Raw genomic sequence first — 23,977 nt, 5'->3', positions numbered from 1 at the left:
TTTCCTGTGCACAAGGACAGTAGAGAGCTGTGAAGCTTCTACAACCTAGTCGCTGAAAGGGAGCAACTCCTCAAACGTTTGAGTATCACTATTTTAAATCCTAGGTCACAGTGTCTCACAGGCCGAGAAATCGACTGTAGTGTGTTTCGTTTCTTTTTCCTTTTTTTCCTCCAACGTGAATCGCTACAACCAGCTGATTGCACGCGAACGAGGACCGCGCGCGCCAACTTTGTTAAAGCAAGCAAAGTTTGTTTCATTCACCGATGATTTTTCCCCCACTGCCGCCAAGGGACCGTCAGCATCCTGCCGAGGACAACGCTGCGAACGTTCAAGCGGACTGTTAACTTTCCAACTCCGAAGGATCGGAGCAACGAAAAGTAAGAGGCTTATGTCTGGGCAGAGATAGCGTAAAATAGAGTTCTTTATACATGTTTGTAACTTGTAAGTGCTGCATTAATTGATTTTGGTTACCGATCACCCACTTCCGCTGGCTCAGCAAACCCGCGCGTCACTAGTTAAAGGACCAATAGCTGAGCAGATAAACTCTGATTTACTGACTCCGCTATTGTGGGGTGATAAACGGGTTTCCAGAGAACTGGAGTGGTTTATTTTCCTATTTGGGTGTATTCCTCGTTCTTCTATCTATTTCCTTTCTCCTTTACACTAATCCTTCTGAACAGTGAGGCGAAAGCCCGGTCACGCGGTCATGAACCGCAACAAAAGGGTACGTGGCGCCCAAAGGCTTTCGTCCATGGTTCTTGTCTATGGTCACGCAAAACAGGCCACGTGAGCCATTACTACTTCGGCTCTGAATCACATGCTCGACGTGTTCTTCTGTAACCATTTTGAGTATTGTTAAACTGCTGGTGTGTTATTCTGCTGATTTAATTGGCTGATTCATTTGATGTTTTGTATGCTATTTTTGTTTGCTGTTTTGTTCTTTATGTGGCTACTTCTTCTGTGTGCTGGCTCCCCCTAGCGTAGTTATCCCCCGTTTTTAGTTACAATCTGCTGCCATCTTGTGGTTGTAGTCTGCCACCATTTTGGTTATAGTCTGCTGCCACCTTGTGGTCGTTTGTTTGTTTTTTTAGCCTTTAGCTTGTTAGCCGCCCTCTGGCTAGCTTGCTTGCCGCCATTTTGTTTGTTTTTAGCCTTTAGCTTGTTAGCCGCCCTCTGGCTAGCTTGCTTGCTGCCATTTTGTTTGTTTTTAGCCTTTAGCTTATTAGCCGTCCTCTGGCTAGCTTGCTAGCCTCCATTTTGTTTGTTTTTAGCCTTTAGCTTATTAGCCGTTCCCTGGCTAGCCTGCTAGCCTCTATTTTGTTTGTTTTTGGCCGTTAGCTTGTCAGCCGTCATCTGGCTAGCTCGTCAGTCTCTTCCTTGTTTGTTGTCTACCGCCAGTGTTAATTCTCTCTCTCTCTATATATATACATACACACACCCACACACACATACACACACTGTTATGAATGTCTTTTGCTGCTGTATCTGTACACCTATTGTAGCTAGTAGTTAGTGTGCACTCAGAAACTTGAACTATAATAGCTTGTTTTGAAGTGATATTTATCTTTGGATGCTTGTTACTTTAATAAATTCTGTTATAGTTTAACCTGTCGTGGACTGTGCTTATTGTGGAAGGTATTAATGACAACATTTGGATCCATGACAGCCAGTGCTCGAGTTTACCCTTCCAAACATTAAGAGACTGTTTTCCTATTAATCAATTTGGCTATTGGTCCCTGGTGACAGGGTGGTGCCCCGATATTTATGTGTATGAAACATAAACTGATTTTTGATTTAATGATTATTCCCCATAATCATTGACTCTTTTGCCAATAACCAAATTGCTCCTACTAGTGCACAACAACCTAAATCTTCAGACTTTTTCCTGAACGCCACACATTAACCCATGGAACAGAGAGGACTCACTATGTTATCACACATACCCTCTATGTTGATCACAGACAATGTTTATATTCAAGTTGGCAATAGGTAAGTCTTTAAATACCTTAATTTTATATTCACTCCCTTTATCTGTGGTTATGGTCCAACTCATGAGGGAAATATGAAGTCATTTGCAGCTCTACTTTGTTCATTCACACCTGTTATTCACATCCTGTCAACTGAAAATGTGGGCAATCATACACACATATTAATTAGAGCTGTAAAAAGTTATTATACACATAGACAAAGGGAACACACACTCACCTCTGTCTCCCACAGAATTCCAAGATAATCTGGGACAATAACTTTGATCTCTTCTTTGGCTTCATGTGAGGCACCCTGTGGCATCTTCAGAGGGACACCGTCCATACCGCACAGTTGACTGAGATATACACACACACATGCACACAGACTTAGATACTCTTGATACAACCCCAAACACATCAGTGTAATCAAACATGCCTAAACACACATCAACTCCTACTGCACATATTTAAGCATGCATATTTAAAATTTCTTATTTCTTTCTTATTCTTCTTAAAATTGCAGTTCTTCTCCATCTGATATTGATAAAAATCTAAATTTTTGCAGTAGTCACAGTTTCAATAAATCAAAATGATAAAATATATAAATGTTCATTATATCTACTTCTAACTTTCCTGCCAAGGCTGGAAAGGCTGTATGGGACACAGTAATTTCATAAATTAATAAATAAACAAAGACTGCATCTTCAAGTTACTAATGACCTACTATTTGGGATCTCTGTACTTGTATTGTCAGATGTTAGTGCTGCATTTGACATGACTGACCATCATATCTTATTACAGGAGACTGAAGACTTAAACATATAATTGGCATTAAAAGAACTGCATTAGGATGGTTAAAGTCCTATTTATCAGACTGATCTCAGTTTGTAACACTTTAACGATGAATGAGCTCCACAAGGGATGCTCGGACCAATACCATTCACCTTATGTATGCCTCCTCCAGAAAGTGTTATTATTACTATTTTATATACTATTACTATTTTCCACAAATTTTCTTTGTTATGTGAATGACAAAATTATATTTTCAGTGAGACCAGATGAAACCAATCAGTTAAATACATTTCAGGCATGTCAAACATAAAAATCTGGAATACCTGCGATTCTGCTAATAACTCAAAATGGAAGTTAATGTGCTACCCAAAACATCTTAAAAAGATAAAAGCTAATAAAGCAGCTTCACAGCAACATCAGCTCGCTCCAGAACAAGCAGAGCAGTCTGCAGGAATGAAGAGGGCCAAGGCCACATACGCCCAGAGGATCCAGGACATTTTGCGTCCAATGATTCACGAAACATGTGGAGGGGCATAAAGTGCATCACAGACTATAACACCAAAGATGCACGGTGCCCCAGGGACCCCTCTTTGGCCGATGCACTCAACAACTTCTACGCCCGCTTTGAGGACCCGGACAACCCCCTCAGCACCAGACTCACCCCCCACCAGGTGAAGAGCCAGGTGTGACCCCAGCAGAAGTAAAGAGGACCCTCCAGGGGATAAACCCACACATAGCTGCCTGGTCCCAATAACATCCCAGGGCGGGTGCTGAAGGGCTGTGCACACCAGCTCACGGAGGTGCTGATGGACATTTTCAACACTTCTCTCCAACATGCGGCGGTCCCCACCTGCCTGAAGACCACCACGATCATCCCAATCCCCAAAACCTCCACAGTGACGAGCCTGAATGGCTATCGGCCAGTAGCCCTCATCTCGGTAATCATGAAGTGCTTCGAGAGACTGGTGATGGCCCGCATCAAAGACTGCATCAACATCACTGTGGACCCACACCAACATGCATACAGGAAGAACCGATCCACAGAGGATGCCATATCTTCTGTGTTTCTTCTATCAGGATAGTTCTCCCTTGCAAGCCGGATCCTGCTCAAGACTTCTTCCTGTTAAAAAGGAGTTTTTCCTTACCACTGTCTGCTTGCTCGGGGGTTCAGGCTCTGGGTCTCTGTACAGCATCTAAAGACAATTTTGATTGTATAAGGTGCTATATAAATAAATTGAAATTGAAAATTGAATTGTGGTCCACACAGCTCTCACCCACCTAGAGAGTAAAGACTCTTATGTCCGCCTGCTCTTTGTGGATTTTACATCGGCTTTTAACCAAAATAGTTTTTTAATCTTTATATATTTGTTGGTTTATTCCTGCTCAGTTGTTTTTTCTGATTATCCACAACCAGTCAAGTTGTGGCAATGGCTGGATTAAGTTTTATTACTCTTCTCTGCGTTTTTCTGTTACTTTTACTACTCTTTGTAACAGAGAACATTGCCAATAGCGGTGGGGGCATTGTTTACACGCACAAACAGCTGATTGCGCTGTGTAAGCCCGTGGTGCTGCCCGGAGACAGACCTGTGGTCCCGCAGGAGTTACGGAGGAGATGCTGGGGTTGCAGGAGTCAAATGGAGTTAGAGGAGGAGAAGACATAAACCAGCGGTCCCAGTGATCATAATGGGGAACTTGAGGTCTTTGGGGAATAAGACGGACGAACTGGCAGCGCTAGTGAAGACCCAGAGGGAATACCGGAGTGTAGCATATTTTGCTTCAGTGAAACATGGCTGCACTTTATGTGAGTGAGAGGTGTTGCAATCCCGGAGCGTGAAGGAACAGATTTGCACCCCGGACATTGAACTGCTAGCGATGGGAATGCGCCCATATTATTTAACGAGAGAGTTCACGTCCACCATTGTTATCGCTGTTTACATCCCCCCGGCAGCTGATGCAGCGGTGGCCTGTGAAATGGTAAGCTCCACTGCGGCCGAACTACAGACTGAACACCCGGATGCATTCATGGTTATTACAGGTGATTTTAATCATGCTTCACTGGACAAAACTCTCAATAGCTTTCACCAGTATGTCGACTGCCCCACCAGAGACAATGAGACATTGGATCTCCTGTATGCTAATGCCATGGATGCATATGACGCCACAGACCTCCCCCCTTTGGCAGGTCAGACCACGACTTGGTCATGATGACTCCCAAGTATGTCCCTCTTGTGAAGAGGCAGCCTGTGCACACCAGGACGGTGAGGAGGTGGACACAGGAGGCTGCTGAGGCACTGCAGGACTGCTTCGAGTCAACAGACTGGGATGTACTCTGTGAGCCGCATGGGGAGGACATCGATGATGACTGACTGCATCACTCAGTACATCAAATTCTGTGAGGACACCACCATGCCAGCCCGGACCGTGCACTGCTACTCCAATAACAAGCCCTGGATCACCAGTGACCTGAAGGCACTGCTGAACAAGAAGAAGAAGGCTTTCAGGTCTGGAGACAGAGAGGAGCAGAGGAGGATGCAGCATGGACTTGCTGAGGACATGTAAGGACAACTGAGACATGCTGAGGACATGTAAGGACAACTACAGGAGAAAATTGGAAGCCAAACTCCAGCAGAACAGTGTGAGGGATGTGTGGACGGGAATGAAACACATCACAGGGATGGGGGGAAGGACAGGCAGAAATTGGGGAGCCTGGACAGAGCAAACCAGTTTAACCAGTTTTTTAACAGGTTTAGCTCACCTCCTGCCACCCCGTCGACACCCCCAGCCTCCCACACACCTACACTGTCCCAAATGGCTCGACACAACCCTCATCATTCTCCTGTACAACACCCCTCTATCTGTCCCCCCCACCTCCTAGAAGACTTCATCAGCCCAACAGTGACTACAGGCCAGGTTAGGAGGCAGCTGGAAAAACTACATCAGTGGAAGGCTGCAGGTCCTGATGGCATCACACCTAGGATGCTGAAGACCTGTGCCAGCCAGCTGTCTCCTGTACTGGGACATTTGTACAACCTGAGCCTGAGTCAAGAAAAAGTCCTGACACTGTGGAAGACGTCCTGTCTGGTTCCAGTCCCCAAGAGGTTGAGGCCATGTGACCCGGCAGACTATAGACCAGTCGCCCTCACATCTAATGTGATGAAGATCCTGGAGAGACCACAGGCCACAGGTGAGGACGTTTCTTGACCCCTTACAATTTGCCTACCAGCCCCATTTCGGAGTCGACGATGCTGTCATCTACCTGCTGCAATGAGCCCATTTGTATTTGGATGGTGAGGGAGGCACTGTGAGGATCACATTCTTTGATTTCTCCAGTGCTTTCAACACCATTCAACCTCTGCTACTGGGTGAGAAGCTGCGGGTGATGGGTGTTGACGACGCAAGGATCTCCTGGATTACTGACTACTTGACAGGCAGGCCACAGTTTGTCCGGCTGGGCAACGTCCTGTTTGATGTGGTGGTCAGTGATGTAGGAGCTCCACAGGGAAGTGTGTTTTATCCCTTCCTCTTCACCTTATACACCACTGACTTTCAGTACAACTCTGAGTCACATTGCAGCCCCATTTAGTTGTGTTCACTTACTTTAAGTAAGAGCTCTGACAAGTTTTGGACTTGGCTGTTCTAGTTTTCAAAAGTTGACTAGTTAATTTTTTTGTAATCTCTGTTCAAGTTGACTTAACTTGCCTTTTTAAGTTATCTGCAGAAAAAAGAGAGACGGCAGGAGAGGGGGGTTTGGAGATTGAGAAAAAAAACAGGCAATATTGTGGCAATATTTCAATTTGAAATAAATTCCCCTTGAAAGCGATGGTATGGTTGAAGTATGGACATAACTGTTGTTATATCCTGAAGACAAGTCACATATTCGAATTCCGAATTAATGTCTGTGAGGCAGGCCGGAGGCGAGTTTAAATTAACACTACATTAAAATGTTAGGTTTAAGTTTGGATGCTGTAACTTCAATAGAGTTAACCATGTATGTTAACTTTACGTTGTGCTTATTAATGGCCTGGAAAGACTAAATACTTGGCCTTGACTTAAAAATTTCGTACATGACTCATGGCGGACTGACCTGATGTTACTCAGTCATGCTTTTGATAGATGCAAAAAATTGTGCAAATACAAGCACTTAGGGTTAGTTTGAAACGTGTTCGCAATATTTGTTTTTAACTTGTGGGCCACTGAACTAACTATGATGGTTTGCTAGCGGCCATTAACATTAGCTTAGAAAAGCTAGCTGGTTAGACAGTTAAGTCTCAGGCAAAATAAGAAATACTGTGGCTGAAGACTGAAGACTGAAATTCAATGGTCTTGCTCGCTCCTTGCATTAATATAGACTAGTAAGTAGAAACGTTTATTAATGTTGTTTAATAATTTTTTATATGCAGATAATTGTTTGTGACCTTAATCGTTTTGAGCATGCTGCAGAGATAAGTTACAACTCAAATTGAGAGCGGACATTTTCTGGTCGCCTTTGCCCATCTGTGTGTGTGTGTGTGTGTGTGTGTGATTTGTAGACAAGACTGATACACTGAGACAGACTTTGTGCTTGGTTTAGTCTGTAATGTCAGTACATTCCAGGGCTGGGTAAAAGAAATCAAATTCGAAATTTGCAATTTGCATTGCAAATACATTTTGGGGTCAGTTTGTCATTATCAAATACAATTAATGCACATGTAACCCACTACTGGGTATGTACACCTCGCAGATTCTAGGTTCGTCTAGGCGCAAAGTCAAAGTGCAATGACCAAACACACACTGATATGATACAGTTTAATTGTTGTATTGTAACTGAATGAACAACCAATACAAAATTACACTCACACATATACATAAATTGGGCCCTTTAAATGAAAAGAAGAAATAAAGAAAATTGTCCTTTAATATGTTGTTCAGCTGGTTTTCTTTTAGTTTGCAAAGTTCAGTTCTTTCAGATTCTGTTGTTAAGTGTTTAGTCGGCGTCAAATAAGTCAAGTCAGTGTCAAGTATACAGCAACCAGTTGGGTGACTGGTTCAATCCTACCACAGGCAGATAGGACAACAGCACTTCAGTGGACAGGATTCAATGGCTTGGAGATCAAGCTGGGAGGCTCGCCATCTATTGAGATGGCTGGATCTTCATGGGATTCTGAATCCAACTCAAAAACTTGACCTGTATAAGTTATATCTCTGTACACTTCTCTTGCAGGTCTATTTCACATTCAACTTACTTTTATATCAAGTGTTCTCACTCTATTGTTCAATCAATTGTACAACATTATCTCTTTTCTGGCCACTATATTTAATACAAAGGTATTTGCAGAATGCTCATACACTTTAAATCATACTGAACAGTAATTGCTACTATCCAGTAAACCATAACTACACAAAGCATAGCATAGTATTTAGAATACCCCTGTTCACAACTGTTGGGCTGCAGTTGCAAAGACAGAAATACATTCATCTCATCATCTCAAAGCATTTGAATAAACACCTTGCATTGCAACTCATACACATTTTGCACATGAACATGACGCTTCCAATTATTACATGTTTAAACTATTTTCTTTCTAAGTGGATTAAGAGCTTATTTCAAGCTAAATGCACTTCAAATAAAACGACATACCTTTTACCACTTGTGATAACCATACAATCAACATATACACCTACATTTGCATTTTAACAAGTATTTCTTCAAGAGTATGCATAAACTACTAAGGCAAGAGTGCTACTAATCGTTAACACTTCATTAACGTAAGGAATGAACAACAGTTTAACTACTGCAGATTCTTTCCTGAAAGTTTAGCGTTTTTGTCAACTATTTCAACTCTTTTCTAAAGTTAAAGGCTTACAAAGATAGCTGAACATGGCGCCGATCCATATTGCTGTTCTTCTCTGCTCTACGTTTTTACTACGTTGCAAAGGAAACGAGCGAGAGTATCGCGAAAGTCACAGAGTTTCAAAATAAAACCGTCTATACTCAAATTATACAACAAAAGTACCTCTTCATTCAACTTACATTTTTAGCAAAAATCAGCTTAATATTCATGAATTTCCACACAGCTATTTATTATTACTGTTTTTAATACTATTTCATCAACTATTTATTATCTATTTGTTATCTATGTATCAGCTATTTATTAGCTGGGTTACACCCATATCATTATTTAACAAATACCAGAAGGTACTGTAATGAACTATCTAGGTATTTTTGTCATTTACATGTGCTTTTGAATTGCTTTCAAAGCATATTGGTCTATATTAAAAAGAATGGTGACCCAAAGAATCAAAATTAAATTGTGAGGTTCTTGACATACCCAGCCCTAGTAGATTCAAATGAGTAATTGTAAAATTACAACGGTCCTCCAGTAGAGAAAGAAGGCTAAGAGGAATTTTTAAAACGCCTGTTGAACAAGTTGTGACCACACTCTCCACGGTCAACTTGTTGCCCCTCTGTGATGTTTTATTGGAATATGATTTCATTTATTGATTTAATTTTAGATTTGTTTCCAGTGAGATATTATTAAGTTGATTTAGAAACATTTGGAAATGCACTCAGAATTACCCATGCACTGTGTAGTCCTAATTAGCAAAAAGTAGGGGTGTAACAGTACACAAAAGTCATGCTTCGGCTCATACCTCATTTTAGACCTCACATTTAAGCATGAGTTCGGTACAGAAATTTCATCATAGGATCATCCTCCTTTCCCTTCTTCATAAAACAATGTTGTGCATACGTCCATACATCATATATTGCCGTAGATGATTTTGTAAAATCAAACTTTTTGCACAAGGTGTTTTTATTTTGAAAATTGACAGGATTTGCTGCTGGGTCTGTGACTTCCTGTGTGTAATTTGATTGAGCTAGCCTCTCCTTAGCTTGTTGCAGGTTAAATGGTGGATTCATTATTTTGAGCATCACGCAACCTCCGTGAAATGACTTGTTACACTAACAGAGTTTAATCCACGAACTTTGGAAAGTTTAGAGAAGTCTCACGATTACAAGATTTAAAAGAAGCAGACAGGTCCTCTAGTTCAATCAGCATGTCATTATTTATAGTTGTTTATTTCAAAATTTAGACTTTTCAAAGAGATAGGTTAGGAACGGTCTGGCAGTAAGTATTACAGTAGCAGGTTTTTACTAGCAAGTGATATTATGCATTTTGAAAGAGAAACACTTGAAAAATAAATATATATGTATTTGGGTGTTATTTTTGTAACACATTTTCTTTTACCTAAACCTGCAATTCATTTTTAATTCTTTTTTTTTTTTAGACATTGTGGAACTGTTATCCAGCCCCTCCTTCACAACAGAAACCCTGTGCTACCTACAAGCCAAAATCTGTGACCACGGACAGTTGCTTTTAGAAATATTTCCTGGCACTAAACTATGCCATAAACATCATTATCTTGAACATTCCTGTGTTGATCAAGAAATTTGGTCCGCTCATTGAGTTCTGGACAATACGCTTTGAGGTAAAACATTCATTCTTTAAAAAAGTGGTACATAACACTGGAAACTTCAAAAATGTTCTGCACACAAGACATCAGTTGATGTTGGCATATTATTTGGAGATGCCAACAATTTTCAAACCAAGCACTGAGACTGGGCAAGTATCAGTTGTTCCTGTGAAGATATTGGATGCTGCTATCAGAGAGGCTTTATGGAATAAGTTTAAAGGTCTGGACTCTGTTTTCCTCACCTCCATTGCTTACTTAAATGGGACAAAGTATTCTAAAGGAATGGTGCTCTCAGTTGGACAGACAAGTGGACTGCCAGATTTTGGGACAGTACTGGAGATCTGTGTAGTGGATGGCTGCATATCATTCATTATGGAACTATTCACAGCGGCCTTCCTGGAGAATGTCAGGTGTTATCAGCTGTTTAGAAGAGTCCCCAGAGTAACTGTGGTTGTTGATCCTCGCAGTCTGAATGACTACACTCCCCTTGCTGCACACCCTGTTGAAGGAAAGTTGCTCATCACTCCAAGGACGTTGTCACACCGCGGTGAGGTATTGTGTGGGTTTATGTCTCGTCATTTCCTGTTTTATTTTGAAAAGTAACTCTCCTCTCGTTTCAGGTCACTTGGCCTTCCTCATGTGTCTACAGTCTGATTGTCTTCCCGATTACCTGATTGTGTTTATTTGTTTATAGAATTTTTTCCTCAGCTTAGTGAGTGATTTTTGGTTTCTAGTTAAATAATCTTTCCTTGTAATTTTTTCCCCCTGTTGGAGCGATTTTTAGTTGAAGTTAGTTGAGTATTATCCCTCGGTAATCTTTCATAGCCTTTTTGTTTCCTCTCTTCTGATACTCATAGCTTTCATAGCCGTGCTCCTTCTCTTGAAGACAAGCCCAGGTAATTTTATAGCCATTTGTTTTATCGCTCTGTGTGAGGTTTAGTGGGCTGAGTTCTCTAAATAAAGTCAGCACTTGTACCTTCATCTCTGCTTCTGAGTTCTGCTTGAGCCCGAACCTGACAGACGTTCCTGTTACATTAAGGTAATGTTTGATTAGGGAGGGTTGTTTTGTGCATTTAAATACATCCTTCCTCTCTGTAGCATGTAACAGGGTAGTAACCTGGCTAAATTTAAAGAAACAGTTCTATTGTCATTAACTTCAGTATCATGTCCCCATACTAGTGAACAATACAATAATCCCTCTCAAATCGACCATTTCGTGGACAGTGCTGCAAGTTTACTAAGGATGATTTAGACTCTGTTGCTCCACTAAAAAAGAAACTCATAAAGCAAAAGAAACTTGCACCCTGGTATAATACCGAGGTTCGCAAATTAAAGCAAAATGTGCAAAAACTTGAGAGGAAATGGTGTTCCTCCAAACTTACTGAATCTCGCTCAATCTAGCAAGACAGTCTTAGATTATATAGGAAGGCCCTACGGACTGCCAGGGCAGCCTATTACTCAAAATTAATTGAGGATAACAAGCATAATCTCAGGTTTCTTCTTCTTTTCTTCTTTTCAGGCACTGTAGCCAGGCTGACAGAGAGCCATAGTGCTATCGAGCCTTGTATCCCTGTGGCCCTTAGCAACAGTGACTTTATAACCTTTTTTAACGACAAGATCTTAAACATTAGAGACAAAATTCAGCACCTACTGACCTCAGCTGGTACTGATGTAACATCAAACACTAGTGTCTTAGAAGCAACAGTAGAAACAGATAATCATCTTGACTGCTTTTCACCTATTGATCCCCATCAGCTATACTCACTCGTATATTCATCCAAGCCAACAACATGCCTCTTAGACCCCATCCCTACCAACCTTCTCAAAGAAGCTGTACCCTTACTTAGCACCTGTCCATTAGACATGATCAATCTGTCCCTGATAACAGGGTATGTACCCCAGTCCTTTAAAGTAGCTGTAGTCAAACCTCTCCTTAAAAAACACACACTTGATCCAGAGGTTTTAAGCAACTATAGACCAATAGCTAACCTTCTATTTCTTTCCAAGATCCTTGAAAGAACAGTCGCCAATCAGTTATATGACTTTCTTCAAAATAATAACTTATTTGAAAATTTTCAATCTGGCTTTAGAGCTCATCATAGCACAGAAACAGCATTGGTCAAAGTCACAAATGACCTCCTCCTGGCATCAGACAAGGGATTTATCTCTGTCCTTGTACTGTTAGACCTTAGTGCTGCATTTGACACCATTGACCACTCTATATTACTGCACAGATTGGAACACCTAATTGGCAACAAAGGAACTGCATTAAGCTGGTTTCAGTCTTATTTATCAGATCGATTTCAGTTTGTTCATGTTAATGATACATCGTCCACACTCACAAAAGTTAGTCATGGAGTTCCCCAAGGTTCTGTCCTTGGGCCAATATTATTCAGCCTGTATATGCTCCCCACTGGTGATATTATTAGGAAACACTCCATACATTTTCATTGTTATGCGGATGACACACAATTGTACTTATCAATGAAACCAGATGAAACAAATCAGCTAGTCAAGCATCAGGCATGTCTTAAAGACATAAAAACCTGGATGACCAACAACTTCCTACTTCTAAATTCAGACAAAACTGAAGTTGTTGTTCTGGACTGAGTCAGAAAGATGCAGAAAAATTAGTCCATGCATTCATTACCTCTAGACTGGATTACTGTAACTCCCTTCTATCAGGCTGCCCCAATAAATCCATAAAGACTCTCCAGCTAATCCAGAATGCTGCAGCACGACTACTGACAAGAACCAGCATGAGAGACCATATTTCTCCTGTTCTCTACATTGGCTACCTGTAAAATTCAGGATAGATTTTAAAATTCTCCTCCTCACTTATAAAGCCCTGAACGGTCAGGCACCATCCTATCTTAAGGATGTTAATAGTTAATAGTACCCTATTATCCCACCAGAACTTTGCGTTCCCAAAATGCAGGGCTACTTGTGGTTCCTAGAGTCCTCAAAAGTAGACTGGGAACCAGAGCCTTTAGTTATCAAGCTCCTCTGCTATGGAACCATCTTCCGGTTTCGGTTCGGGAGGCAGACACCCTCTCTATATTTAAGAGTAGACTAAAAACCTTCCTCTTTGATAAAGCTTATAGTTAGGGCTGGCCTAGGCCGGCCCCTAGTTATGTTGCTATAGACTTAGACTATCGGGGTCCTCCCATGACACACTGAGCTCTTTCTTCCTCTCCCTCTCCTTCTGCACACATTCATGTCCCATTAATGCATATTACTAACACAACTTCTTCCCTGGAGTCCCTGTGCTTTCTTGTCCCGCAGATTCCTATCGATTATGACTGGACCTCCTGCTGCGGTCCTGCTGTCGCCCTGCTCAAAACCTACTGCAATTACTACTGTTTAGTCATAATCTGATTTAAATCTGTTACGACTCAGTACAGCTACTACCATTATTGTTACTACTATTGTTATCAAAATCACCATAATACCTTCTGTATACTTCATTGTCATTATCATTATCTACATTTCCGATACTTCTGGTATTATTACTGCTGCTATGCATCTCTGCTTGTGTGCTCCTTCTCTCACAAACCACCCCATCTGCCTCTCTCCCTTGCTCTCTCTCTCTCTCTCTCTCTCTCTCTCTCACCCCAACCGGTCAAGGCAGATGGCCGCTCATCTTGAGTCGGGGTCTGCTCCGAGGTTTCTGCCTTCTAAAAGGCAGTTTTTCCTTGCCACTGTCGCCAAGTGCTTGCTCATGGGGGAATGTAGGGCTCTCTTTATTTACAATTTAATTAAAGAGTTTGGTCTAGACCTACTCAAATTCAAAATCAACTTTTGTTGTGAATTGGCGCTATATAAATAAACTGAATTGAATTGAATTGAATTATTGGGCATTTATTCCACTATGTACCTTACCTTCAGAATCAGAATCAGAATCAGAATCAGAATTCCTTTATTAATCCCTGGAGGGAAATTCTTGTTTTTACAGACATTGCACATGCAGTATTCCCGACCAAGAAAGGAGAAAAGTGCAGAGTATAAAAATATGATATAATACATGATGACATACATGACAATAATACATGTGTAAACAACCCTACTTTACACTATCTCTGCCCAGACATAAGCCTCTTACTTTGCGTTGCTCCGATCTTTTGGAGTTTGAAATAATGATCCGCTTAAACGTTCGCAGCGTTGTCCTCGGCGGGATGCTGGCGGTCCATTATCTCAGATGATGCGGAGTGTTGATCTCTCGGCGGCAGCGGAGAAAATCACCGGTGAAAAAGTTAAAAAACTTTGTTTCGTCCTTCACAAAGTCGGTGCGCGGCTCGTTAACGTGCAATCAGCTGATTGCCCAGCGATCCACGTCGGATGAAGAAAAAAGGAAAAGTTACAGAAAACAAATACAGCAGTCTGTTTCTCGGCCTGTGACCCGGGATCTAAGATGATGATAATCAAAACGTTTGATTGTTGCTCCCTTTTGGCGGTTTGGGCACTTGGAGAGCCTGGAGAAGCTCTCACTGTCACAGCACGCACGGGAAAAAAGCAAAGGCTGATGGTCGCAGTGACCTTTTATTACCTGAGTGACGTCACCTCGGACCCCCGTGGAGATGGCTGGCACGCAGCCAATGTCCGTGCCGGTTCTGAGTTTAAACTCAGGAATTTATGACTAGGTGCATGTCATGAGTGGGGTCTCTAACAGTCACTCTAACTCAGGCTTTATGGGTTACATGTAGGCCGCTCTATTGTTCTCCAGAGCGCATGGCCAGAGATCCCAACACATATGTTTACACTGTGGCTTTTTAGTCTCTTGTTTTATACACACAGTCAATCTGTTCGACCTGCTTTCTCTGCACTCTTGTACTTTATGTAGCATATGTTAGTTTATTTAGTATATATTTTGTCTATTTTTCCCACTAACAGTTAGGCCTTGTTTGGTTGTTTGTTTGCTTACTTTTGACTAACCTACACTGCTGTAATGGGCTACTGGATGCTTGAATTTCCCTCGGGATCAATAAAGTATCTATCTATCTTTCTATCACTCTCACCGATGCGTTTTCTTCAAGAGTACGATGTAAGATCCTTCCAACTGCGCTCTCACAAGTCCAGGCCGTCACGGAAGATTTCTCAGGTAATTTTTAATCAGTTTTGTCCACTTTTGTTGGTGTATTGCCACAGGTAAGTATCGTGCTCGATGGAGGGGGGTGCTCTCTTTCCTCACAACGGCTCCAGAGGAAGTAAACCTTGACCTGAGCAGGCCAATGAGCGGGAGCTTGCTCCCAATTGACTGGTCTCCAGCCCCTCCCTCTCAAAAATAAACTAAATAAATTATTTTATCAAGGTTCAATTTCTTTTTTAGGTAAATATCTATTAATCAACATGTAATCAATAACAATAACATTGTATTCAATGAATTGATTTTACACTATAAATTTGGCTGTTTTTTAAAATGTGCAATCTACTAATTCTTAATACAGACTTTTAACCTTGGTTACAGTCTGGCTGAGGACCCTGTCAGGATGGTCTTCAACTCCCACCTAAAGCAGAGCTTCGACTGCATCTCGAGGGTGGTAGGGAACATGGAATCAAAACGGGCCATGTTCTGCGCTGCGATTACTGAAGCGGCTATTTGGGGCTGTGATCAGAGGGTTGCCGGTGCTTGTTGCAGCAGCAATCCTCAAACCTGCCAGTGGACACCAGGGGTGGTAGGCTTGCGGGACTCCTAAGGCAGCTGACATCTACTGGCAGGCCAAGCAATATGCAACCCAGGCAGTCGCAGAAGCAAAAACCCAGATGTGGCAGGAGTTCAGTGAGACCATAGAAAAAGAATGTTGGTTTGGCCATGAAGAAATTCTGGCAAACCACCCAACGACTCCAGAAGGGGAAGTAGCACTTTGTTCACACTTTTTTTGTGTGGATGGGGAGCTGCTGACTTCGGCTAAGGAGATAGCTGGACGGTGGAAGGCAGCCGTGGCCTAGAGGTTGGAGAAGCAGCTTGTGATCAGGTCACTGGTTCAATTGCCCCACCGGATGGGCAGGAAAATTTGGGTGTAGTGGAGTGATTAATGTGAAAAATGCCCCCCCCCTCCATTAGCCGGCTGATGTGCCCTTGAGCAAGGCACTTAACCCCCAATTTGCTCCCCGGATGCTTGATACAGCCCACTGCTCTTGTGTGTTTAACTGCGTGTAATTTGCTGGGTGTTGCATGTGTGTTCAACTAAGGATGGGTAAAATACAGAAGACAAATTCAGTGTGTGTATGTAAAATTATATATACCGCCAATTAAGTGATTCTTCTTAATTCTTAATACTTCAAGGATCTCCTTAATCCCACCGGCATCTATTCTGTAGAGGAAACAGAGCCAGAGAGCTCAGGGGTGGGCTCTCCCATCACTGGGGTGGAAGTCGCTGAGGTAGTTAAACAATTCCATTGCAGCAGTGCCTTGGCAGTGAATGAGATCCATTTCAGGTTTGGCTCTAGATGTTGCTCTAGATGTTGCTCTAGATGTTGCAGAGGTAGGTCATGGTTGACCTGGGATAAGGATGAGCACCTGTAAGTCTTGAGGTCATGTTTCTCAGTTGGAAAAAGGTGGATTGCCCACTCCAGGTTGGAGAGTCCCAAATGGAGGAGTTTAATTAATCACCCATACACTGTAAATACTAACATTCAAATTAATTAGAAATGATCAGTGAACCAAACTCAGAAATCATCAACCTGTTGTGAAGTCTAATCTTAAATAAGTAACTAGTAATTTGGGTTTGGAGAACATGCTTAACTTAATGTATTCCACTTCAGTTAAATTAGAAAAAATAATTTAATGTCCCAGGATCCTTTGGGCATTTTGTCAGACATGCGCAGACCTGCCTGACGCAAACCTTGGCGCCGAATCGCACGCTCTTTTCGACTGGATAATTTTCAACTATTTGGTAAACAAATATTTTATTCTTTTGTCAACCGTTGAGTTGTTTTGTTATAACGTTAGTATGTTTTACTGGGTAAGTTCTGTTTTTACAGTTTTGAGCTTATTTGTGGCATAAAATACAATCATTTACTCAGCCATAGCAGTGCTGCATTATCTGTCGCCAAACTCATTCATTTCACCGATATTTTCTTTATGATTTGCTAGTGCTAGCTAGCTGTTTCCACTAACGCGAATTCACATACGCGGCTACGTACGTCTACTGTGTACTGTCGGCTACAGAAGCCCAGAGGATGCAAATTCACAACAATACATGACAGTTAGTTACAGACGTCGGATAACATAACAGACGACCCGGACCCAAAAGTTGAACAGAAGTAGTGAATCATGATTCATGATACACGTAGCGCTCCCCCGAACCAAAACTGTCCGCTGGAGCGGAGCGGGGTGCTGAGCGATCGGTGGGACGGAGGGACTAAAAACACAGCTGAGTGATAAGCCGTCATTGCAGTACAACTTCAAACTCCAATATGAAGATCCAGACTTCAGTAATGCGCTCTGCGATTTGCCTGAAAGAGCTACTCTGAAAGTCATCCCTCTTGTGACTCTTGAGTTGACAACCCTGTCTTCATCCACTGAACAGACAGACTCCAGCTCAGCAGACACTGAGATCTTTTCCTCCGCTGGTTCAACACCTTCACCAAGAAGACAGTGGCCTGAATTCTTCCACATACCCAATTTCTCTGTGGATGTAGCATACCGACTGAGACAGGCAGATCTCTTATTTATGAGAGATCGTGTCCCATTGACTCCGTCACAAGATATGAAACATGAAATACTTGAGAAGCTTGCTAAAACAATGTACAGTTTCAAAGCTTATCCTGACGACGATGACTTCAGCAGTGTTGCAAAAGCACTCATTAGCAAGCACCCCGGCCTCACTGAACCTGGTCCCCAGCCAGGATGGTATGGCTGGAAGAACAGCCTTAAATTCAAGATGGCCAACTATCGTACAAAATTACGAAAAGCAGAATGTGATGATGTGATGATCAATGGGGGTAAACGAAGCAAACACAACCGAGAAGGACCATCATCCAGCAAGAACATCAAGCGGCCAAGAAGAGGTGAAGCCAATTATTTGTCTAATTTACCAGACAGACATGATGAAAGCAGCCTTGAAAATGCCATAGAGGAAATGAAGAAAAAACAAGCCAATGCCAGTCTAGTTTCAAGAATGATGGAAGAAACATTCTCACTGCGCAAAAGGGAGATAGTGACACAGGAGCCTGCTGCGCAGAGCATGATGGAAAGATGGCCAGCACTGTTCACGGAGAGACAGGTAAGATACTTGTTTGTCTTGGCCTGCCTTACGCCATATAGATTCCAGCAGACCAAAATAATCATGATTATGACTTTTGCCATAATCGAGCAGCTCTATTTCATTTGAGTTTTGCATGTCAAGCTCTTTCATTTGCTATAGTATTAATTGAATGATGGTCAGCTTAATGTTGCTATCCCTCTTGCTATTTCCTCTCTCCATTTTTCAGATCTTTGCTGAGTTTAATCGCATTGCCAGCAAGAATCTTGAAGGGGACTTCTATGAAGCCCTAGACCAGCACACACCGCGCTTCATCGATCTTTTGGGACAAAAACTGACAGATTTGATGCAGCACATCAACTGGATGGTAAGGATTCTGTTGTGTTCTAAACTATTTTTCTAATAATTAGTTGTGTGCATTCTCATTTTCTGTACAATGTCATTTATGCAACACATATATACATATATATATTTAGCTCATCAGCTATATTCACTTATATATTCTTCCAAGCCAACAACATGCCTCTTAGACTCCATCCCTACTAAGCTACTCAAAAAAGCTTTACCCTTACTTAGCACCTGTCTATTAGACATGATCAATTTGTCCCTAATAACAGGCTATGTATCCCAGTCCTTTAAAGTAGCTGTAGTCAAATCTATCCTCTACCTTCTGGAGCTTTTGTTTCATGTCCAGATTCTTGTACCTGTTTAATCAAAGCCACACTGTCTCCACACAGAAGACAAACAGCTTTGCCCTTCTTATCCGTGAACATATACTCAGCCTCTCACTTTATTTGAAAAACCCTGTTTTCAAAGTCCAACTTCTGTTTAGCCATTTTTCAGGGAGAGGGGTAACACTAGCTGAAAGGTGACCACATGTAAGCTAACTCAATCCATCAGGCTGCTGATAAACAACCGAGAGAGGAACTTGCGTTTGTGGGCCTTTGATTGACATGCTGTCACACTGGCAGTGCATTGTGGGACTTGCAGTTCTAATAGTGCAGGCAATATACTGGTGGGCCAGATCTAATAATAATTCGAAATTATCATGCGGGCTAAAGATAATTCATTAAGTAATTGAGCTTGACATATGTGATCTAAACCAGCGACATCTGATCCCTGATCTCTGGCGGTTGGGTAACGTATTGTGTATTGCGTCACTTCCTGTTTCTGCTCTGTCCTACTCATTCACTTGCTTGCATTTGGTGCTCGGTGGTGTTGTGTTAGCTTTCACTGTGGTTGGTTTTGACAAATAAGTGCACAACCACTTTAGGAAAAGTTTATTAACTGCACGATCCTCTGGATTCTTTCCTTTGCTGATCCCTGTTCTGTCTCTGTCGCTCAGCTCAGCGTACTGCTAGCATGGCTTCTTCCACTTGCTCTCTCTCTCCCGTCTTCGGCAAGGTGTGTGAAATGTTGAGCTATTCCTCTGCCTCCTTTAGTGAGAGTGAGATGTATAGACCGCTTCATGTATCTAACCGCTTTTCCCCACTCAGGGATACACCCGCTGTGAAACCGACCCTGGTTATTGGCGATTCTGTTTTGCGATACATGAAGCGGACACCTGTAGATAACTAGGAGACTTTCTGGGGAAAACCTGGCCTTATTAGCAGAGACGGCATTCATCCCACCTGGGGTGGTGCGGCTCTTATTTCTACCAATATAACCAAGTTTATTAGACAACCAACCCCCTGACAACTCAGGGTTAAGGCTAGGAGGCAGAGTCGCTGTGTTACATACTTCTCTGCTGCTTCTGTAGGACTGCCGCTCATGAGTACATGAGTTTCTTCACCAATAAAATCACTAACATTAGAGAAAAAAATCGATAAAGATCTTCCCAGAATAGCCAATATACTGCCATCTTTAGAAGCCTCTTTTGGTCCTAATCCATCTCTGGACACCTTTCTGCCTATAGACCTCCCTGAGCTGACCTCCAGCATTAATAAATCTAACCCAGCTACATGTCTCTTAGACCCCATTCCAACTAAGCTCCTCAAGGACATTGTTTCCTTGATTGGCGCTTCCTTTTTAGATCAGATCAACTTAACAACTTTAACAACAGACTATGTACCACAGGCGTTTAAAACTGCTGTTGTCAGACCCTTACTTTCACTTGACCTAGACATCTTAGCAAACTATAGGCCGATATCCAACCTCCCATTTGTGTCTAAAATACTTGAAAGACTGGTTGCAAGTCAGTTAACTGATCACCTACACAGGAACAGTCAGTTTGTGTTTCCATCTGATTTCAGAGCCCATCACAGCACACAAACAGCACTGGTTAAAGTTACAAATAACCTCCTCATGGCATCAGCCCGAGGGCTTGTCTCCATACTCGTTCTACTGGATCTCAGTGCTGCCTTTGACATTGTAGATCACAGCATTTTATTACACAGATTAGAACATGAGACTAGGATTACAGGGACAGCACTAGGCTGGTTCAAATCATATTTATCAAATAGATTTCACTTGTTGGGGCGGCACGGTGGTGCAGTGGTTAGCACTGTTGCCTCATAGCAAGAGGGTTCCAGGTTCGAATCCTGGTCTTGGCCCTTCTATATGGAGTTTGCATGTTCTCCCTGTGCCTGCGTGGGTTTTCTCCGGGTACTCCGGCTTCCTCCCACAATACCAAAAAATGCACATTAGGTTAATTGGCTACTCTAAATTGCCCCTAGGTGTGAGTGTGAGAGTGTGTGGTTGTTTGTCTTTGTGTGTTGGCCCTGCGATTGACTGGCGTCCAGTCCAGGGTGTACCCCGCCTCTCGCCCGTAGTCAGCTGGGATAGGCTCCAGCTCCCCTGCGACCCTGACGGATAAGCGGTATAGAAAATGGATGGATGGATGGATTTCACTTGTTCATATTAATGATGTTTTCGCATATAAGGGTTAATCTCGGTGTTCCGCAGGGTTCAGTACTCGGGCCCATCCTGTTTACTTTACATACATGCTCCCTCTAGGAAATATTATTCAGAAACATGGCATAAACCTTCATTGTTATGCTCATGAACCCCAGCTGTACTTATCCTTAAAGCCTGAAGAAACAGAGTGGTTAGCCAGGCTCCAGGCATGTCTTAAGGACATAAAGGACTGGATGACCTCCAATTTTTTATTATTAAACTCTGACAAAACTGAGGTCATTGTTTTGGCCCCAAACATCTCAGAACTAGAATAGCTGAGCTCTCTCTCTGGATGGTATTACTTTGGCCTCCAGTACGACCGTGAGGAACCTCGGCGTTACCTTCGATAAGGACGTGTCGTTTGTCCATCACATTAAACAGACCTCTAAGACCGCCTTCTTTCACCTCTGTAATATTGCTAAGATTAGGAGCGTCCTCTCTCAGAGTGATGCTGAAAAATTCAGAATAGACTTTAAAATTCTCCTACTTACATATAATGCCCTAAATGGACTAGCCCCACCATACCTCCAGGATCTAATAGTCCCATATATTCCCAATAGAACACTCAGATCACAGAGTGCAGGTTTACTTGTAGTTCCCAGAATTCACAAAAGTAGAATGGGAGGACAAGCCTTTAGCTATCAGGCACCCCAACTGTGGAACCAGTTGCCAATCTCGGTTCGACAAGCAGACACTATCTCCACTTTTAAGACTAGACTTAAAATCTTTCTGTTTAGTAAAGCGTATAGTTAGCCTCAAAGTGTGTAAGGCTGGTAGGTATAGTTACAGTCACTTCTTGATACAGCCACAGATAGAATAGGTCTGACTAACTACCTATCATAGCTACGCTGCTATAGGCCTTAGCTGGTGGGGGGTACCAACATGATCCACCGAGCAGTTCCCCCACCTCCTCTCTTCTTCTTCCTCTCACCTCCTCTCCTCTCATCAGATCAACATATAATTCATTATTTTATGTCACTAACTGTGTGTCCAGTTCTCCTCGTAGTTTTGTGTCTCTCCCTCCCTTTCTTTCTCTCTCTGTATCTTTCTGTAGGTATCTCTCCATCCAGACCTACATGTTGAACTGCATCCGGCCCTCTGACATCTGCCCATGTCGTTCTTCTATGTAGTGCTATTATAACTAACTTAAACAACATATCAGCTAAAAAACAAATACATACAATACATAGTCTTTCAGAATTCCAATTATAACAACCTATCATGTTTGTCCTTTGATATGTATGATGTTTATTGCATGTATGTTTCTTTCTCTCTCTCTCTCATCCTCTCTGTCCTGTCTACCTCTTCTCCCCCCCTTCACCCAGCTGACTATCTACAGGATAGTTCTCCCTTGTGAGCTGGGTCCTGCTCAAGGTTTCTTCCTGTTAAAAATTTATCCTGGCCACTGTCTGCTTGCTCAGGGGTTCAGGCTGTGGGTTTCTGTAAAACACCAAGAGACAATTATGATTGTATAAGGTGCTACATAAATAAAATTGAATTGAACATGTCTCTTGACCCATCCCTGCTAAGCTCCTCAAAGGAGTTTTACCTCTGCTTAGCACCCTACTAGACATGACAAATCTGTCTCTAATAACAGGCAACGTACTACAGTCCTTTAAAGTAGCTGTAATCAAACCTCTCCTTAAAAATCCTACTCTTGATCCAGAGGTTTCAAACCTATATCTAACCTTCCCTTTCTCTTTAGCATCCTCGAGAAATCAGTTGCTAATCTATGTGATTTCCTACATAATAATAGTTTATTTGAGGATTTCCAGTCTGGTTTTAGAGCTCATCACAACACAGAGACAGTGCTGGTCAAAGTCACAAATTATCTTTTACTTGCATCAGATGAGGGTCTTGTCTCTGTGCTCATATTGTTAGACCTCAGTGCTGCATTTGATACTGTTTTTGATACTGTTTTCTGAATTGCTAAAACACTAATTTCTGTTGTGTGAATCAATTGCTCAGTTGTCTAAACTCATTTGCTGAATTGAGCATCATTTTGACAAAACCATAAACCATCTTCACCTAGTAAACCAATATAAGCCAGTTTGGAGTGCAAGCAGGTTGGTCCTGCAAGCTCATGACAGCAATGGATCAGAGACACAGAGTGTGTGTAAGAGGAGGTAGAGGTGGAGGACAAGAAGGAGGAAGAGGAAGAGTGCCAATTTCTGATGAAATTCAGGCTACAGTCATAGACTATGTACTGGTGCATGGCATGACCATGAGGGAGGCAGGCCAAAGAGTCCAGCCAAGCATCAGCCGATTCTCTGTGTCCACCATAATCTGGAGATTCAGACATGAGAACAGGTACAGTCTACTTGACTGTACTGTTTTTTTGTTTCAATTATCAGAAATTTAAAGTACTACTGTATACTGTATATATATTTCAGAACACTACATTACATATATTTTGCACATTCACTTTTTTGAAGAATTGTAAGACTGCCATACAGGGGTGGCAGGACAGCCATGTTCGCACCCCAGCCTTTCCACCATTGACTGTATCCTCGATCACAATAAGATACAAATGAAACAAGTTTACAGAGTGTCCTTTGAATGTAATTCTGAAAGAGTAAAGGAGTTGCGATTTCAGTATGTACATGTATGTGTTCAGTTAGCTATGGTACTGTACTATATACATATTATTGTCATGTTCAATGGCAT

The 23,977-nt window shown here is 42.1% G+C and overlaps 2 protein-coding genes across 5 annotated transcripts in view; one reads left to right on the top strand and one right to left on the bottom strand.

Annotated features, from left to right (window-relative positions):
- The window catches only part of ubap1lb (ubiquitin associated protein 1-like b), a 55,252-nt gene that overhangs the window by 26,000 nt on the left and 5,275 nt on the right, over positions 1-23,977 (bottom strand). For 3 of the 4 annotated variants that reach the window (XM_046370939.1, XM_046371799.1, XM_046373378.1), the window contains exon 1: positions 2,206-2,945. In XM_046370939.1, the coding sequence (XP_046226895.1) occupies positions 2,206-2,385 (180 nt within the window). In that variant the 5' untranslated portion in view covers positions 2,386-2,945. Of the gene's footprint in view, positions 1-2,205; positions 2,946-23,977 lie in introns of those variants that run through there. The other variant, XM_046372549.1, reaches the window with a different exon arrangement.
- Positions 17,154-20,189, top strand: LOC124064377. Its single transcript, XM_046398795.1, has 3 exons — positions 17,154-18,436; positions 18,645-18,782; positions 20,175-20,189. The coding sequence occupies exons 1-3, from the start codon at positions 17,885-17,887 to the stop codon at positions 20,187-20,189; spliced, it is 705 nt and encodes a 234-aa protein (XP_046254751.1). The 5' UTR covers positions 17,154-17,884.

This window comes from Scatophagus argus, chromosome 1, assembly GCF_020382885.2.
Source record: "Scatophagus argus isolate fScaArg1 chromosome 1, fScaArg1.pri, whole genome shotgun sequence".
In the NCBI taxonomy this organism is placed as follows: Eukaryota; Metazoa; Chordata; class Actinopteri; family Scatophagidae; genus Scatophagus; species Scatophagus argus.
Note: the sequence above shows the minus strand (reverse complement) of the source record. Positions and strands in the feature narration are given on the sequence as shown.